This window comes from Oncorhynchus mykiss, chromosome 29 (genome assembly GCF_057628025.1).
Source record: "Oncorhynchus mykiss isolate SJ-2025 chromosome 29, ASM5762802v1, whole genome shotgun sequence".
Classification (NCBI taxonomy): Eukaryota; Metazoa; Chordata; class Actinopteri; order Salmoniformes; family Salmonidae; genus Oncorhynchus; species Oncorhynchus mykiss.
Window position 1 is genome coordinate 8732501 of NC_143050.1, and position 20000 is coordinate 8752500.

At 45.6% G+C, this 20000-nt stretch overlaps 1 protein-coding gene across 10 annotated transcripts in view; it reads left to right on the forward strand.

Moving 5' to 3' along the window:
* The window catches only part of LOC110510242 (FRY microtubule binding protein b), a 173151-nt gene that overhangs the window by 36844 nt on the left and 116307 nt on the right, over positions 1–20000 (forward strand). For 7 of the 10 annotated variants that reach the window (XM_090226461.1, XM_090226462.1, XM_090226465.1 and 4 more), the window contains exons 1-6: positions 4602–5983; positions 7726–7919; positions 15999–16052; positions 17464–17603; positions 18044–18134; positions 19841–20000. The exon at positions 19841–20000 is cut by the window's right edge and continues 1 nt beyond it. In XM_090226461.1, the coding sequence (XP_090082587.1) occupies positions 4732–5983; positions 7726–7919; positions 15999–16052; positions 17464–17603; positions 18044–18134; positions 19841–20000 (1891 nt within the window). In that variant the 5' untranslated portion in view covers positions 4602–4731. Of the gene's footprint in view, positions 1–4097; positions 4514–4601; positions 5984–7725; positions 7920–15998; positions 16053–17463; positions 17604–18043; positions 18135–19840 lie in introns of those variants that run through there. The other 3 variants (XM_090226469.1, XM_090226470.1, XM_090226471.1) reach the window with 2 other exon arrangements.

The following is a 20000-nucleotide window of genomic DNA, read 5'->3' on the forward strand; positions in this document are numbered from 1 at the left end:
CTTTAGTTCTGATAGTGTCCTCTTCATCTTTAATAATAGTACTGAGACTGTCCTCTTCATCTTTAATAATAGTACTGAGACTGTCCTCTTCATCTTTAATAATAGTACTGAGACTGTCCTCTTCACCTTCAACCCTTTAGTACTGAGACGGTCCTCTTCATCTTTAATAATAGTACTGAGACTGTCCTCTTCACCTTTAATAATAGTACTGAGACTGTCCTCTTCACCTTTAATAATAGTACTGAGACTGCCCTCTTCATCTTTAATAATAGTACTGAGACTGTCCTCTTCATCTTCAACCCTTTAGTACTGAGACTGTCCTCTTCATCTTTAATAATAGTACTGAGACTGTCCTCTTCATCTTTAATAATAGTACTGAGACTGTCCTCTTCATCTTTAATAATAGTACTGAGACTGTCCTCTTCATCTTTAATAATAGTACTGATACTGTCCTCTTCATCTTCAACCATTTAGTTCTGAGACTGTCCTCTTCATCTTTAATAATAGTACTGAGACTGTCCTCTTCATCTTTAATAATAGTACTGAGACTGTCCTCTTCATCTTTAATAATAGTACTGAGACTGTCCTCTTCATCTTCAACCCTTTAGTACTGAGACTGTCCTCTTCATCTTTAATAATAGTACTGAGACTGTCCTCTTCATCTTTAATAATAGTACTGAGACTGTCCTCTTCATCTTTAATAATAGTACTGAGACTGTCCTCTTCATCTTTAATAATAGTACTGAGACTGTCCTCTTCATCTTTAATAATAGTACTGAGACTGTCCTCTTCACGTTCAACCCTTTAGTACTGAGACTGTCCTCTTCATCTTTAATACTAGTACTGAGACTGTCCTCTTCATCTTCAACCCTTTAGTACTGAGACTGTCCTCTTCATCTTTAATAATAGTACTGAGACTGTCCTCTTCATCTTTAATAATAGTACTGAGACTGTCCTCTTCATCTTTAATAATAGTACTGAGACTGTCCTCTTCATCTTCAACCCTTTAGTACTGAGACTGTCCTCTTCATCTTTAATAATAGTACTGAGACTGTCCTCTTCATCTTTAATAATAGTACTGAGACTGTCCTCTTCATCTTCAACCCTTTAGTACTGAGACTGTCCTCTTCATCTTTAATAATAGTACTGAGACTGTCCTCTTCATCTTTAATAATAGTACTGAGACTGTCCTCTTCACCTTCAACCCTTTAGTACTGAGACTGTCCTCTTCACCTTCAACCCTTTAGTACTGAGACTGTCCTCTTCATCTTTAATAATAGTACTGAGACTGTCCTCTTCACCTTCAACCCTTTAGTACTGAGACTGTCCTCTTCACCTTCAACCCTTTAGTACTGAGACTGTCCTCTTTACGTTCAACCCTTTAGTACTGAGACTGTCCTCTTCATCTTTAATAATAGTACTGAGACTGTCCTCTTCATCTTTAATAATAGTTCTGAGACTGTCCTCTTCATCTTTAATAATAATACTGAGACTGTCCTCTTCACGTTCAACCCTTTAGTTCTGAGACTGTCCTCTTCATCTTTAATAATAGTACTGAGACTGTCCTCTTCATCTTTAATAATAGTATTGAGACTGTCCTCTTCATCTTTAATAATAGTTCTGAGACTGTCCTCTTCATCTTTAATAATAGTACTGAGACTGTCCTCTTCACGTTCAACCCTTTAGTTCTGAGACTGTCCTCTTCATCTTTAATAATAGTACGGAGACTGTCCTCTTCATCTTTAATAATAGTACTGAGACTGTCCTCTTCATCTTCAACCCTTTAGTACTGAGACTGTCCTCTTCATCTTTAATAATAGTACTGAGACTGTCCTCTTCATCTTTAATAATAGTACTGAGACTGTCCTCTTCATCTTTAATAATAGTACTGAGACTGTCCTCTTCATCTTTAATAATAGTACTGATACTGTCCTCTTCATCTTCAACCCTTTAGTTCTGAGACTGTCCTCTTCATCTTTAATAATAGTACTGAGACTGTCCTCTTCATCTTTAATAATAGTACTGAGACTGTCCTCTTCATCTTTAATAATAGTACTGAGACTGTCCTCTTCATCTTTAATAATAGTATTGAGACTGTCCTCTTCATCTTTAATAATAGTTCTGAGACTGTCCTCTTCATCTTTAATAATAGTACTGAGACTGTCCTCTTCACGTTCAACCCTTTAGTTCTGAGACTGTCCTCTTCATCTTTAATAATAGTACGGAGACTGTCCTCTTCATCTTTAATAATAGTACTGAGACTGTCCTCTTCATCTTCAACCCTTTAGTACTGAGACTGTCCTCTTCATCTTTAATAATAGTACTGAGACTGTCCTCTTCATCTTTAATAATAGTACTGAGACTGTCCTCTTCATCTTTAATAATAGTACTGAGACTGTCCTCTTCATCTTTAATAATAGTACTGATACTGTCCTCTTCATCTTCAACCCTTTAGTTCTGAGACTGTCCTCTTCATCTTTAATAATAGTACTGAGACTGTCCTCTTCATCTTTAATAATAGTACTGAGACTGTCCTCTTCATCTTTAATAATAGTACTGAGACTGTCCTCTTCATCTTCAACCCTTTAGTACTGAGACTGTCCTCTTCATCTTTAATAATAGTACTGAGACTGTCCTCTTCACCTTCAACCCTTTAGTACTGAGACTGTCCTCTTCACCTTCAACCCTTTAGTACTGAGACTGTCCTCTTCATCTTTAATAATAGTACTGAGACTGTCCTCTTCATCTTTAATAATAGTACTGAGACTGTCCTCTTCATCTTCAACCCTTTAGTACTGAGACTGTCCTCTTCATCTTTAATAATAGTACTGAGACTGTCCTCTTCACCTTCAACCCTTTAGTACTGAGACTGTCCTCTTCACCTTCAACCCTTTAGTACTGAGACTGTCCTCTTCATCTTTAATAATAGTTCTGAGACTGTCCTCTTCATCTTTAATAATAATACTGAGACTGTCCTCTTCATCTTCAATAATAGTACTGAGACTGTCCTCTTCACGTTCAACCCTTTAGTTCTGAGACTGTCCTCTTCATCTTTAATAATAGTACTGAGACTGTCCTCTTCATCTTTAATAATAGTATTGAGACTGTCCTCTTCATCTTTAATAATAGTACTGAGACTGTCCTTTTCATCTTTAATAATAGTACTGAGACTGTCCTCTTCACCTTCAACCCTTTAGTACTGAGACTGTCCTCTTCATCTTTTATAATAGTACTGATACTGTCCTCTTCATCTTTAATAATAGTACTGAGACTGTCCTCTTCATCTTTAATAATAGTACTGAGACTGTCCTCTTCATCTTTAATAATAGTACTGAGACTGTCCTCTTCATCTTCAACCCTTTAGTACTGAGACTGTCCTCTTCATCTTTAATAATAGTACTGAGACTGTCCTCTTCATCATTAATAATAGTACTGAGACTGTCCTCTTCATCTTTAATAATAGTACTGAGACTGCCCTCTTCATCTTTAATAATAGTACTGAGACTGTCCTCTTCATCTTTAATAATAGTACTGAGACTGTCCTCTTCATCTTTAATAATAGTACTGAGACTGTCCTCTTCATCTTCAACCCTTTAGTTCTGAGACTGTCCTCTTCATCTTTAATAATAGTACTGAGACTGTCCTCTTCATCTTTAATAATAGTACTGAGACTGTCCTCTTCATCTTCAACCCTTTAGTTCTGAGACTGTCCTCTTCATCTTTAATAATAGTACTGAGACTGTCCTCTTCATCTTCAACCCTTTAGTTCTGAGACTGTCCTCTTCATCTTTAATAATAGTACTGAGACTGTCCTCTTCATCTTTAATAATAGTACTGAGACTGTCCTCTTCATCTTCAACCCTTTAGTTCTGAGACTGTCCTCTTCATCTTTAATAATAGTACTGAGACTGTCCTCTTCACGTTCAACCCTTTAGTTCTGAGACTGTCCTCTTCATCTTTAATAATAGTACTGAGACTGTCCTCTTCACGTTCAACCCTTTAGTGCTGAGAGTTTGCTGTCTGCTCTCTTTGAACCTTCCGGTATCCCTTCTGTCATGGAGTAACTTCAGAACCTGATCCTCTCCTGTTTTTTCTTTGGGAATTGGTGATCTGCTAGCTTAGCTTTGCCCCAGTGGACACACAACCTGGTCTAGCCTCCAGCCCCAGTGGACACACAACCTGGTCTAGCCTCCAGCCCCAGTGGACACACAACCTGGTCTAGCCTCCAGCCTGTGTGTGGTAACCTGGTCTGGCCTCCAGCCTGTGTGTGGCAACCTGGTCTTGCCTCCAGCCTGTGTGTGGCAACCTGGTCTAGCCTCCAGCCTGTGTGTGGTAACCTGGTCTAGCCTCCAGCCTGTGTGTGGTAACCTGGTCTAGCCTCCTGCCTGTGTGTGGTAACCTGGTCTAGCCTCCTGCCTGTGTGTGGTAACCATGGAGACCATCATGGTGGAGTAGAGTGGTGCTCCAGCGGTTTTCTCTTGGATCCTAATGGAAGAGTAGTAGTGCTCTTCTGGTAGGTACCTGTCCCTCTCCTGTCCTGTGATCCCCGTGGGCTCTGAGCCACTGCTACTGGATACTGTCATGGGGGAGTAAGACAACCAGAGCCCCCTTCATCCCCTGCCCTCCTACCCCTACGCCCATACCTTCCACCCTCTGTCTCTCTCTGTGGTCCTCTCTGTCTCTCTCTATGGTCCTTTCTGTGGTCATCTCTGCCTCTCTCTCTGGTCATTTATGTCTCTCTCTGTGGTCCTCTCTGTCTCTCTCTGTGGTCATCTCTGCCTTTCTCTCTGGTCATTTCTGTCTCTCTCTGTGGTCCTCTCTGTCTCTCTCTGTGGTCCTCTCTGTCTCTCTCTGTGGTCCTCTCTCTCTCTCTCTGGTCATCTCTGTTTCTCTGTGTTCCTCTCTGTCTCTCTCTGTGGTCCTCTGTCTCTCTCTCTGGTCATCTCTGTTTCTCTGTGGTCCTCTCTGTCTCTCTCTGTGGTCCTCTCTCGCTCTCTCTGGTCATCTCTGTCTCTCTCTGTGGTCCTCTCTGTCTCTCTGTGGTTGTCTCTGTCTCTCTCTGTGGTCCTCTCTGCCTCTCTGGTCATCTCTGTCTCTCTCTGTGGTCTTCTCTGTCTCTCTGTGGTCCTCTCTCTCTCTGTGGTCCTCTCTGTCTCTCTCTCTGGTCCTCTCTCTCTCTCGCTCTCTCTCTCTCTCTCTCTCTCTCTCTCTCTCTCTCTCTCTCTCTCTCTCTCTGTGGTCCTCTCTGTCTCTCTCTGTGGTCCTCTCTGTCTCTCTCTGTGGTCCTCTCTCTCTCTCTCTGGTCATCTCTGTTTCTCTGTGTTCCTCTCTGTCTCTCTCTGTGGTCCTCTGTCTCTCTCTCTGGTCATCTCTGTTTCTCTGTGGTCCTCTCTGTCTCTCTCTGTGGTCCTCTCTCGCTCTCTCTGGTCATCTCTGTCTCTCTCTGTGGTCCTCTCTGTCTCTCTGTGGTTGTCTCTGTCTCTCTCTGTGGTCCTCTCTGTCTCTTTCAGTGGTCCTCTCTGTCTCTCTCTGTGGTCCTCGCTGTCTCTCTCTGGGGTCCTCTCTGTCTCTCTCGGTGGTCCTCTCTGTCTCTCTCTGTGGTCCTCTCTGTCTCTCTGTGGTCCTCTCTGTCTCTCTCTGTGGTCCTCTCTGTCTCTCTCTGTGGTCCTCTCTGTCTCTCTCAGTGGTGCTCTCTCTCTCTCTCTCTGTGATCCTCTCTGTCTCTCTGTGGTCCTCTCTGTCTCTCTCTGTGGTCCTCTCTGTCTCTCTCTGTGGTCCTCTCTCTCTCTCTCTGGTCATTTCTGTTTCTCTGTGGTCCTCTCTGTCTCTCTCTGTGGTCCTCTCTCTCTCTCTCTGGTCCTCTCTGTCTCTCTCTGGTCATCCGTCTCTCTCTCTGGTCCTCTCTGTCTTTCTCTGTGTGTCACCATGGAGGTGCCAGTGAGATGGAGCCGGGCCAATGTCATCAGCTTCATTAAGGGCCTTGGTAAGGGCTGTGTGTGTGTGTGTGTGTGTGTGTGTGTGTGTGTGTGTGTGTGTGTGTGTGTGTGTGTGTGTGTGTGTGTGTGTGTGTGTGTGTGTGTGTGTGTGTGTAATTTTATACAGTAGGACATTCTTCTCTGTAGGTAGGATGAAGTCCTTCATGTAACTAGTTTAGAATAGAGGGTCTGATTGCAGGCTATTATAGTGTGGAGCCATTGAGGATGTAGGAGTTGTGGACACATGAAGGAGGTTCATGGTGGAGGAGTTGTGGACACATGAAGGAGGTTCATGGTGGAGGAGTTGTGGACACATGAAGGAGGTTCATGGTGGAGGAGTTGTGGACACGTGAAGGAGGTTCATGGTGGAGGAGTTGTGGACACATGAAGGAGGTTCATGGTGGAGGAGTTGTGGACACGTGAAGGAGGTTCGTGGTGGAGGAAGTTCGTGGTGGAGGAGGTTCATGGTGGAGGAGGTTTATGGTGGAGGAGGTTTCATGGTAGAGGAGGTTCATGGTGGAGGAGGTTCATGGTGGAGGAGGTTCGTGTTGGAGGAGGGAGGAGGTTCATGGTGGAGGAGATCCATGGTGGAGGAGGTTTGTGGTGGAGAAGGGAGGAGGAGAGAGAGAGAGAGAGAGAGGAGAGAGAGACAGAGCGAGGAGAGAGAGAGAGAGAGAGAAAGAGAGACAGAGAGAGCGAGAGAGAGAAAGAGAGAGAGACAGAGAGAGTAGAGATAGAGAGAGAGAGAGAGACATAGAGGGGAGAGACAGAGACACAGACACAGAGAGAGAAAGAGAGAGAGAGGGAGGGAGGGAGAGGAGAGAGACAGAGAGAGGAGAGAGAGAGAAAGAGAGAGAGAGACAGAGAAAGAGAGAGACGGAGAGAGAGAGAGAGGGGGGAGAGAGAGAGAGAGAGACAGAGGGAGAGAGAGGGAGAGACAGAGAGAGATAGGGAGAGACAGAGAGAGAGAGGGAGAGAGAGAGACAGACAGAGGGAGGGAGGGAGGGAGAGACAGAGAGACAGAGGGAGGGAGAGACAGAGGGAGAGACAGAGAGAGAGACAGAGAGATGGAGAGACAGAGAGAGAGGGAGAGACAGAGAGAGAGGGAGAGAAAGAGAGAGAGAGGGAGGGAGGGAGAGGAGAGAGACAGAGAGAGAAGAGAGAGAGAGGAGAGACAGAGAGAGAGAGACAGAGAAAGAGAGAGACGGAGAGAGAGAGAGAGATAGGGAGAGACAGAGAGAGAGAGGGAGAGAGAGAGACAGACAGAGGGAGGGAGGGAGAGACAGAGAGACAGAGGGAGGGAGAGACAGAGGGAGAGACAGAGAGAGAGACAGAGAGATGGAGAGACAGAGAGAGAGGGAGAGACAGAGAGAGAGGGAGAGACAGAGAGAGAGAGAGACAGAGGGAGAGACAGAGAGAGAGAGACAGAGAGAGAGAGACAGAGAGAGAGAGACAGAGAGAGGGAGACAGAGAGAGGGAGACAGAGAGAGGGAGACAGAGAGAGGGAGAGTACTGTATTTAGACTATATCCTAGTAATTGATGGAACTATGTTTCCTGTACAGCAGCATAAAAAGTTGGTTCATAACATGTGATATGAACACAGCTGAACAGCCGGCATGTCACCTTTGATCTGCTGTGGGTTTGATTGACTGATTGATTGATTGATTGTTTCTGCAGCATCTCATGTTAAAAACAGGACATGAATGTGACTGACTGATTGATTCATTTATTGATATCCTCTCTCCATAGCCTCTCCGGTGGGCTTAAAGCCACCCCTCCACCCCACCAGCGGTCCCTCGTCAGAGAGGAAGGGTCCCGTCGCCATGGTGCCCGTTACTGTGGACCCCGAGAGCAAGCCAGGGGAGTTCGTCCTCAAGAGTCTGTTCGCTAACTTCACCTCCGTCTCCGAGAGGAAGATACGCATCATCATGGCCGAACCACTGGTCAGTGCAGTGTCTCTCTCCCTCTCTATCCCTCTCTCTCCCTCTCTTTCTCCCTCTATATCCCTCTCTCTCCCTCTCTGTCCCTCTCTCTCCCTCTCTTTCTCCCTCTCTTCCCCTCTCTCTCCCTCTCTTTCTCCCTCTATCCCTCTCTCTCACTCTCTTTATCCCTCTCTCTCCCTCTGTGTCCCTCTCTCTCTCTCCCTCTCTTTCTCCCTCTCTTCCCCTCTCTCCCTCTCTTTATCCCTCTCTAACCCTCTTTCTCCCTCTCTGTCCCTCTCTCTCCCTCTCTCTCCCTCTCTTTATCCCTCTCTATCCCTCTTTCTCCCTCTCTCCCCCTCTCTTTATCCCTCTCTATCCCTCTTTCTCCCTCTCTTTCTCCCTCCATCGTCCTCTCTTTCTCCCTCTCTCTCCCTCTCTATCCCTCTCTCTCCCTCTCTCTGTCTCTCTCTCTCTCTCTCTCTCTGTCTCTCTCTCTCTCTCTCTCTCTCTCTCTCTCTCTGTCTCTGTCTCTCCCCTCTCTCTCTCCCTCTCTATCCCTCTCTCTCCCTCTCTCTCTCTCTCTCTCTCTCTCTCTCTCTGTCTCTCTCTCTCTCTTTCTCTCTCTCTCTCTCTCAATGAGGTTAAATTAAATTTAAGGACTTTATTGGCATGGAAACACATGTTAACATCGCCGAAGCAAGTGATAAGAGATAATAAACAAAAGTGAGATAAACAATCAAACTGAACGGTAAACATTATACAGACAGAAGTTCCAAAAGAATAAAAACATTTCAAATGTCTTATTTTGTGTATATACAGTGTTGTAATGATGTACAAATAGTTAAAGTACAATAGTTAAAGTATTTAAAGTACAATTTTGATGGTGTGTGTTCTTCACTGGTTGCCCTTTTCTTGTGGCAACAGGTCACAAATCTTGCTGCTGTGATTGCACACTGTGGTATTTCACCCAGTAGATATGGGAGTTTATCAAAATAGGATTTGTTTTAAAGTTCTTTGTGGATCGGTGTGATCTGAGGGAAATATGTCTCTCTAATATGGTCATACATTGGGCAGGAGGTTAGGAAGTGCAGCTCAGTTTCCACCTCATTTTGTGGGCAGTGAGCACATAGCCTGTCTTCTCTTGAGAGCCAGGTCTGTCTACGGCGGCATTTCTCAATAGCAAGGCTATGCTCACTGAGTCTGTACATAGTCAAAGCCTTTCTTAAGATTGGGTCAGTCACAGTGGTCAGGTATTCTGCCGCTGTGTCCTCTCTGTTTAGGGCCAAATAACATTCTAGTTTGCTCTGTTTTTTTGTTAATTCTTTCCAATGTGTCAAGTAATTATCTTTTTGTTTTCTCTTGATTTCATTGGGTGTAATTGTGTTGCTGTCCTGGGGCTCTGTGGGGTCTGTTTGTGTTTGTGAACAGAGCCCCAGGACCAGCTTGCTTAGGGGACTATTCTCCAGGTTCATCTCTCTGTAGGTGATGGCTTTGTTATGGAAGGTTTGGGAATCGCTTCCTTTTCGGTGGTTGTAGAATTTAACGTATCTTTTCTGGATTTTGATCATAAGCGGGTATCGGCCTAATTCTGCTCTGCATGCATTATTTGGTGTTTTACATTGTACATTGAGGATATATCTTTGCAGAATTCTGCATGCAGAGTCTCAATTTGGTGTTTGTCCCATTTTTCTCTCTCGCTCTCTCTCCCTCCATCTCTCCCCCCTCCCTCCCTCTCTCTCTCTCTCCCTCTCTCTCTCTCTCTCTCTCTCTCTCTCTCTCTCTCTCTCTCCCTCCATCTCTCCCCCCTCCCTCCCTCTCTCTCTCCCTCCCTCTCTCTCTCTCTCTCTCTCTCTCTCTCTCTCTCTCTCTCTCTCTCTCTCTTTCTCCCTCTCCCTTCCCCCCCCCCCCCTCTCTCTCTCTCTCTCTATCTCTCTCGCTCTCTTCCTCTCTCTCTCCCCCTCTCTCTCTCTCTCTCGCTCTCCCGCTCTCTTCCTCTCTCCCTCCCTCTCTCCCCCTCTCCCTCTCTCTCGCTCTCTCTCTTCCTCTCTCTCCCTCCCTCTCTCCCTCTCTCCTTATCTCTTAGTCTCAGCTGACTTTCATCAGTCTAATAGTTTAAAGGTTGTCTCTAACAAATGTCACTGTGTGTCACTGAGACATGCCACTAGATTTAGATAAGCCAAGCTAAAGCAAATAATGAGGATCTGCTTTACAGATGAAGCTGTGTGTGTTTGTTAGGGATATTAGGGTTAGGGTTATTTAACCATGTTATTTTTACTCATTGTGTATTTATTCCTTGTGTTATTATTTTTCTGTTTCTCTCGGTATTGTCTGTAAGGAAGCATTTCACTCATAGTCTACAGCATAGTCATAGTAAACACTCATAGTAAACACTCATAGTAAACACTAATAGTCTACACCATAGTCATAGTAAACACTCATAGTAAATACTCATAGTCTACACCATAGTCATAGTAAACATTCATAGTAAACACTCATAGTAAACACTAATAGTCTACACCATAGTCATAGTAAACACTCATAGTCTACACCATAGTCATAGTAAACACTCATAGTCTACACCATAGTCATAGTAAACACTCATAGTCTACACCATAGTCATAGTAAACACTCATAGTAAACACTCATAGTCTACACCATAGTCATAGTAAACACTCATAGTAAACACTCATAGTCTACACCATAGTCATAGTAAACACTCATAGTAAACACTCATAGTCTACACCATAGTCATAGTAAACACTCATAGTAAACACTCATAGTCTACACCATAGTCATAGTAAACACTCATAGTCTACACCATAGTCATAGTAAACACTCATAGTCTACACCATAGTCATAGTAAACACTCATAGTAAACACTCATAGTCTACACCATAGTCATAGTAAACACTCATAGTAAACACTCATAGTCTACACCATAGTCATAGTAAACACTCATAGTAAACACTCATAGTCTACACCATAGTCATAGTAAACACTCATAGTAAACACTAATAGTCTACACCATAGTCATAGTAAACACTCATAGTCTACACCATAGTCATAGTAAACACTCATAGTAAACACTCATAGTCTACACCATAGTCATAGTAAACACTCATAGTAAACACTCATAGTCTACACCATAGTCATAGTAAACACCATAGTCATAGTAAACACTCATAGTAAACACTCATAGTAAACACCATAGTCATAGTAAACACTCATAGTCTACATCATAGTCATAGTAAACACTCATAGTCATAGTAAACACTCATAGTAAACACTCATAGTCTACAGCATAGTCATAGTAAACACTCATAGTAAATACTCATAGTAAACACTCTTAGTCTACATCATAGTCATAGTAAACACTCATAGTCATAGTAAACACTCATAGTAAACACTCATAGTCATAGTAAACACTCATAGTAAACACACTTAGTCTACACCATAGTCATAGTAAACACTCATAGTCATAGTAAACACTCATAGTAAACACACTTAGTCTACACCATAGTCATAGTAAACACTCATAGTCATAGTAAACACTCATAGTAAATACTCATAGTAAACACTCATAGTCATAGTAAACACTCATAGTCAAGTAAACACTCATAGTAAACACCTGTTGTTTACGAAGCGCATGACAAATTGCATTTCATTTGACTGAAAATGTAACATGAATCAGTCCGAAAATCTATTCAAACGTTACGAACCGCCGATGTAACATCCTGCTGGTTCACTAATGCTTGATATAATATATATACTATGATATATTACAATACCTATGATCTTCTGTGAATGAATGGCAGCAGCTTGTTGAACTAAGACTGTAAATCAAATCAAATCACATTTTATTTGGGGGGGCAATGATAATAGTCTGCGTAGCCATTTGATTAGCTGTTCAGTAGTCTTAAGGCTTGGGGGTAGAAGCTGTAGAAGCCTCTTGGACCTAGACTTGGCACTCCGGTACTGCTTGCTGTGCGTTAGCAGAGAGAGCAGTCTATGACTAGTTTTTTTGGGCCTTCCTCTGACACTGCCTGGTGTAGAGGTCCTGGAAGGCAGGAAGCTTGGCCCCGGTGATGTACTGGGCTGTACGCACTACCCTCTGTAGTGCCTTGCGGTCGGAGGCCGAGCAGTTGCCATACCAGGCGATGATGCAACCAGTCAGGATGCTCTCGATGGTGCAGCTGTAGAACCTTTTGAGGATCTCAGGACCCATGCCAAATCTTTTCAGTTTCCTGAGGGGGAATAGGCTTTGTCGCGCCCTCTTCACGACTGTCTTGGTGTGTTTGGACCATGTTAGTTTGTTGTTGATGTGGACACCAAGGAACTTGAAGCTCTCAACCTGCTCCACTACAGCCCCGTTGATGAGAATGGGGGCGTGCTCGGTCCTCCTTTTCCTGTAGTCCACAATCATCTCCTTTGTCTTGATCACTTTAAGGGAGAGGTTGTTGTCCTTGCACCACATGGCCAGGTCTCTGACCTCCCTTAGGCTGTCTCACCATTGTCGGTGATCAGTCCTACCACTGTTGTGTCGTCTGCAAATTTAATGATGGTGTTGGAGTCGTGCTTGGCCATGCAGTCATTGGTGAACAGGGAGTACAGGAGAGGACTGAGTATGCACCCCTGAGTGGCCCCTGTGTTGAGGATCAGCGTGGCGGATGTGTTGTTACCAACCCTTACCACCTGGGGGCGGCCCATCAGGAAGTCCAGGATCCAGTTGCAGAGGGAGGTGTTCAGTCCCAGGGTCCTTAGCTTAGTCTCACATAAGTGTTCCTTTTGTCCAGGTGGGAAAGGGCAGTGTGGAGTGCAATAGAGATTGCATCATCTGTGGATCTCTTAGTAGTATGCTACATACATATGCAAAATTGGAGTGGGTCTAGGGTTTCTGGGATAATGGTGTTGATGGTGTTGATGTGAGCCATGACCAGCCTTTCAAAGCTGGGCACAGGGACTATGGTGGTCTGCATGAAACATGTTGGTATTACAGACTGGGCCAGAGATAGGTTGAACAACTCAGTGAAGAAACTTGACAGCTGGTCAGCTCATTTTCTGACTGCGTATCCTGGTAATCCGTCTGACCCTGCGGCCTTGTGAATGTTAGCCTGTTTAAAGGTCTTAGTCATAGTCGGCTACGGAGAGGAGAGCGAGATCACACATGGTTTTAGTCGTTTTGCTTTAAACAGAGTGCCTTTGTTCATTTTTACACAAACAGGGTAAAGTTGTAATTTCATAACAAGGACAGCAATCGTATTTTGATAGCCACACTGGTCAGAACAGGAGAAGAGCAGCTCTCCTCCATAGAGTTCCAAACAGTCAAAACCTTTGGCATTTTAGACAGGGTTGAAATCAAAGCTATGCTATATTATTATTAGCTAAATATCGACATATTACTAGTTTAAAACATTTTACAAATACAAGTTCATCTAATTCATTAATCTGGGGGTTTCAGGTGAAAAATTACCCCTAATCTGGTCTCAGTTCTCAGGTCATTACCAGTTCCATATCGGGGTCCATATCGGGGTTCATATCGGGGTCCATATCGGGGTCATATCGGGGTTCATATCGGGTTCCATATCGGGGTCCATATTGGGTCCATATCGGGGTCCATATCGGGGTCATATCGGGTCCATATCGGGGTCATATCGGGTCCATATCGGCCCCATATCGGGGTCCATATCGGTTTCCATATCGGGTTCCATATTGGGGTCATATCGGGTTCCATATAAGGTTCCATATTGGAATCCATATCGGGTCCATATCGGGTCCATATCGGGTTCCATATCAGGTTCCATATCGGGTTATATCGGGTTCATATCGGGTTCCATACCGGCTCCATATCGGGGTCATATCGGGGTTCATATCGGGTTCCATATCGGGTTCCCAATTTGGGGTCCATATCGGGTCCATATCGGGGTCCATATCGGGGTCATATCGGGTCCATATCGGGGTCATATCGGGTCCATATCGGCTCCATATCGGCCCCATATCGGGGTCCATATCGGTTTCCATATCGGGGTCATATCGGGTTCCATATCGGGGTCATATCGGGTTCCATATCGGGTTCCATATCAGGTTCCATATTGGAATCCATATCGGGTCCATATCGGGTCCATATCGGGTTCCATATCAGGTTCCATATCGGGTTATATCGGGTTCATATCGGGTTCCATACCGGCTCCATATCGGGGTCCATATTGGCCCCATATCGGGGTCCATATCGGTTTCCATATCGGGGTCATATCGGGTTCCATATCGGGGTCCATATCGGGGTCCCATATCGGGTCCCATATCGGGTCCATATCGGGGTCATATCGGGTTCCATATCAGGTTCCATATTGGAATCCATATCGGGTCCATATCGGGTCCATATCGGGTCCATATCGGGTTCCATATCAGGTTCCATATCGGGTTATATCGGGTTCATATCGGGTTCCATACCGGCTCCATATCGGGGTCCATATCAGCCCCATATTGGGGTCCATATCGGTTTCCATATTGGGGTCATATCGGGTTCCATATCGGGGTCATATCGGGTTCCATATCAGGTTCCATATTGGGGTTATATCGGTGTCATATCGGGTCCCATATCGGGTCCCATATCGGGTCCATGTCGGGGTCATATCGGGTTCCATATCAGGTTCCATATTGGGGTTATATCGGTGTCATATCGGATCCCATATCGGGTCCCATATCGGGTCCATATCGGGTCCATATCGGGGTCATATCGGGTTCCATATCAGGTTCCATATTGGAATCCATATCGGGTCCATATCGGGTCCATATCGGGTCCATATCGGGTTCCATATCAGGTTCCATATCGGGTTATATCGGGTTCATATCGGGTTCCATACCGGCTCCATATCGGGGTCCATATCAGCCCCATATTGGGGTCCATATCGGTTTCCATATTGGGGTCATATCGGGTTCCATATCGGGGTCATATCGGGTTCCATATCAGGTTCCATATTGGGGTTATATCGGTGTCATATCGGGTCCCATATCGGGTCCCATATCGGGTCCATGTCGGGGTCATATCGGGTTCCATATCAGGTTCCATATTGGGGTTATATCGGTGTCATATCGGATCCCATATCGGGTCCCATATCGGGTCCATATCGGGGTCATATCGGGTTCCATATCAGGTTCCATATCGGTGTCATATTGGGTCCATATCGGGGTTATACCGGGGTCCATATCGGGTTCCATATCGGGGTCCATATCGGGTTCCATATCGGGGTCATATCGGGTTCCATATCAGGTTCCATATCGGTGTCATATTGGGTCCATATCGGGGTTATACCGGGGTCCATATCGGGTTCCATATCGGGGTCCATATCGGGTTCCATATCGGGATCCATATCGGGGTCATATCGGGGTCCATATCGGCTCCATATCGGGGTCATATCGGTGTCCATATTGGGTCCATATTGGGGTCCATATTGGGGTCCATATCGGGGTCATATCGGGGTCCATATCGGGTCCATATTGGGGTCCATATCGGGGTCATATCGGGTCCATATTGGGGTCATATCGGGTCCATATTGGGGTCCATATCGGGGTCATATCGGGTCCATATTGGGGTCATATCGGGGTCCATATCGGGGTCCATATTGGGGTCCATATCGGGGTCATATCGGGGTCCATATTGGGGTCCATATTGGGGTCATATCGGGTCCATATTGGGGTCCATATCGGGTCCATATCGGGTCCATATTGGGGTCCATATCGGGGTCATATCGGGTCCATATTGGGGTCATATCGGTGTCCATATTGGGTCCATATTGGGGTCCATATCGGTGTCATATCGGGGTCCATATCGGGTCCATATTGGGGTCCATATCGGGGTCATATCGGGTCCATATTGGGGTCATATCGGGTCCATATCGGGTCCATTTCTGGTCCACCCGGGCTCTTTAAGACCTCTACCTGGTGAGTGATGAAGGGAGAAAAAGAGAGACTAAACTTAGCACCTGAGCTGTGAACTGTCACAAAGTATACGTATATGTCATAACTAATCACCATTTTCCTCTCCTCTCCTCTCCTCTCCTCTCCTCTCCTCTCCTCTCCTCTCCTCTCCTCTCCACTCTATAGGAGAAGCCTCTCAACAAGTCACTACAGAGAGGAGAGGATCTACAGTTTGACCAGGTATGTGTTAACAGCAGGTAACGCTAGCTTCAATGCTACTGGAATCTGCTAGTACTACTGTTAACGACAGGTAATGCTAGCGCCAATGCTACTGGAAGGTGCTAGTATTACTGTTAACGACAGGTAATGCTAGCGTCAATGCTACTGGAAGGTGCTAGTATTACTGTTAACGACAGGTAATGCTAGCGTCAATGCTACTGGAAGGTGCTAGTATTACTGTTAACGACAGGCAATGCTAGCGTCTATGCTACTGGAAGGTGCTAGTATTACTGTTAACGACAGGTAATGCTAGCGTCAATGCTACTGGAAGGTGCTAGTATTACTGTTAACGACAGGTAATGCTAGCGTCAATGCTACTGGAAGGTGCTAGTATTACTGTTAACGACAGGTAATGCTAGCGTCAATGCTACTGGAAGGTGCTAGTATTACTGTTAACGACAGGTAATGCTAGCGTCAATGCTACTGGAAGGTGCTAGTATTACTGTTAATGACAGGCAATGCTAGCGTCTATGCTACTGGAAGGTGCTAGTATTACTGTTAACGACAGGTAATGCTTGCGTCAATGCTACTGGAAGGTGCTAGTATTACTGTTAAGGACAGGCAATGCTAGCGTCTATGCTACTGGAAGGTGCTAGTATTACTGTTAACGACAGGTAATGCTAGTGTGTGTGTTTCTTTTGTATCTTATCTCTCTCTGGTGGTAAAACTGGTTTATAGTCCAGCATGAACCACATTGAACTCATCAAGGATGATGGAAAAATAAACCTAGAAATATGTGGGACATTTATTTTGAGAGAACAGACTAAACATATCTCTCTCTTCCCCCTCTTTATCCACTCCCTCCTTTCTCTGTCCTCCTCCTCCTCTCTGTTCCACTCCCTCCTCTCTCTGTCCTCCTCTCTACTCCCTCCTCTCTCTGTCCTACTCTCCATTCCCTCCTCTCTCTGTCCTCCTCATCCTCTCCACTCCCTCCTCTCTCTGTCTTACTCCTCCTCTCCTTTCCCCTCCCTCCTCTCTCTGTCCTCCTCTCCTTTCCACTCCCTCCTCTCTCTGTCCTCCTCCTTCTCCTCCTCTCCTTTCCACTCCTTCCTCTCTCTGTCCTCCTCTCCTCTCTACTCCCTCCTTTCTCTGTCCTCCTCCTCTCCTCTCTACTCCCTCCTCTCTCTGTCCTCCTCTCTACTCCCTCCTCTCTCTGTCCTCCTCATCCTCTCCTCTCCACTCCCTCCTCTCTCTGTCCTCCTCCTCTCCACATCTCTTCCCCTCCCTCCCGCCTCTCTCCCTCCCTCCCCTCCCTCTCTCCCTGCCTCTCTCTCTCTCTCCCTTCCCTCCCTCTTTCCCTGCCTCTCTCTCTCTCTCTCTCTCTCTCTCTCTCTCTCGCTCTCTCTCTCTCTCTCTCTCTCTCTCTCTCTAGTTAATCAGTACAATGAGTTCTCTGGCTGAGTACTGTCTCCCCTCCATTCTGAAGACACTGTTTGACTGGTATAAACGACAAAATGGACTAGAGGACGAGAGTCATGAATACAGACCCAGGGCCAATACCAAGTCCAAGAGGTAGATACTACTACAATAAATAATGAACTGTGAAATAATGAACTGACTTACAAAATGTTCTAAACCCATTTCCTTTCTGTCTCTCTCTCTCTCTCTCTCTCTCTCTCTCTCTCTCTCGCTCTCTCTCTCTCTCTCTCTCTCTCTGTCTCTCTCTCTTTATCTCTCTGTTTTTCTTTATCTCTCTCTCTCTCTCTCTCTCTCTGTCTTTCTTTATCTCTATCTCATCTCTCTCTGTCTCTCTGTCTTTATTCTCTCTCTCTGTCTCTGTCTCTCTCTCATCTCTCTCTGTCTCTCTCTCTCTCTCTCTGTCTCTCTGTCTTTCTTTCCTTATCTCTCTCATCTCTCTCTGTCTCTCTCTCATCTCTCTCTGTCTCTGTCTCTGTCTCTGTCTCTCTCTCTCTCTCTCTCTCTCTCTCTCTCTCTCTCTCTCTCTCTCTCAGTGATGAGCAGCAGAAGGACTACTTGCTGGAGAGGAGGGATCTGGCCATAGACTTCATCTTCTCCCTGGTGCTCATAGAAGTACTCAAACAGGTAAAGCTGTGTGGTTCATCACCAAACGCTGCATATTATGGTCGCGTTCCCCTGCTCAGACGTTGCAACCAATGGTTGCCAGGTGATTGAATGTGCCGTCGGGCACAAGAGTGCTATAGTATATGATGTGGTTAGCTGATATAAACTCAGCAAAAAAAGAAACGTCCTCTCACTGTCAACTGCGTTTATATTCAGCAAACTTAACATGTGTAAATATTTGTATGAACATAACAGAAATGGAATAATGTGTCCCTGAACAAAGGGGGGTTCAAAATCAATAGTAACAGTCAGTTTCTGGTGTGGCCACCAGCTGCATTAAGTACTGCAGTGCATCTCCTCCTCATGGACTGCACCAGACTTGCCCGTTCTTGCTGTGAGATGTTACCCCACTCTTCCACCAAGGCACCTGCAAGTTCCTGGACATTTCTGGGGGGAATGGCCCAAGCCCTCACCCTCCGATCCAACAGGTCTCAGACGTGCTCAATGGGATTGAGATCCGGGCTTTTCACTGGCCATGGCAGAACACTAATATTCCTGTCTTGCAGGAAATCACGCACAGAACGAGCAGTATGGCTGGTGGCATTGTCATGCTGGAGGGTCATGTCAGGATGAGCCTGCAGGAAGGGTACCACATGAGGGAGGAGGATGTCTTCCCTGTAACGCACAGCGTTGAGATTGCCTGCAATGACAACAAGCTCAGTTTGATGATGCTGTGACACACCGCCCCAGACCATGACGGACCCTCCACCTCCAAATCGATCTTGCTCCAGAGTACAGGCCTCGGTGTAACGCTCATTCCTTCGACGATAAACGCGAACCCGACCATCCCCCTGGTGAAACAAAACCGCGACTCGTCAGTGAAGAGCACTTTTTGCCAGTCCTGTCTGGTCCAGCGATGGTGGGTTTGTGCCCATAGGTGACGTTGTTGCCGGTGATGTCTGGTGAGGACCTGCCTTACAACAGGCCTACAAGCCCTCAGTCCAGCCTCTCTCAGCCTATTGCGGAAAGTCTGAACACTGATGGTTGGATTGTGTGTTCCTGGTGTATCTCGGGCAGTTCTTGTTGCCATCCTGTATCTGTCCCGCTGGTGTGATGTTCGGATGTACCGATCCTGTGCAGGTGTTGTTACACGTGGTCTGCCACTGCGAGGATGATCAGCTGTCTGTCCTGTCTCCCTGTAGAGCTGTCTTAGGCGTCTCACAGTACAGACATTGCAATTTATTGCCCTGGCCACATCTGCAGTCCTCATGCCTCCTTGCAGCATGCCTAAGACACATTCACGCAGATGAGCAGGGACCCTGGGCTTCTTTCTTTTGGTGTTTTTCAGAGTCAGTAGAAAGTCCTCTTTAGTGTCCTAAGTTTTCATAACTGTGACCTTAATTGCCTACGGTCTGTGAGCTGTTAGTGTCTTAATGACCGTTCCACAGGTGCATGTTCATTAATTGTTTATGGTTCATCGAACCCTGGGAAACAGTGTTTAAACCCTTTACAATGAAGATCTTTGAAGTTATTTGGATTTTTACGAATTATCTTTGAAAGACGAGGTCCTGAAAAAGAGACTCCCCTCTCTTCTCCCCTCTCCTCTCCTCTTCTCTTCTCTTCTCTTCTCTTCTCTCTCTCCTCTCTCTCTTCATCCCCTTCCTTCCTTCCTTCCTTCCTTCCTTCCTTATTTTCCTCCCTCCCCCTCACTCTCTCTCTCTCCTCAGATCCCACTCCATCCTCTGATGGATGGGTTGATTCAGGAAGTTATTAACCTGGCTTTCAAACACTTCAAGTACAAGGAGGGCTACCTCGGTCCCAACACAGGGAACATGCACATGGTGGCTGACCTCTATGCTGAGGTGGTGGGGGTCGTCGCACAGTCCA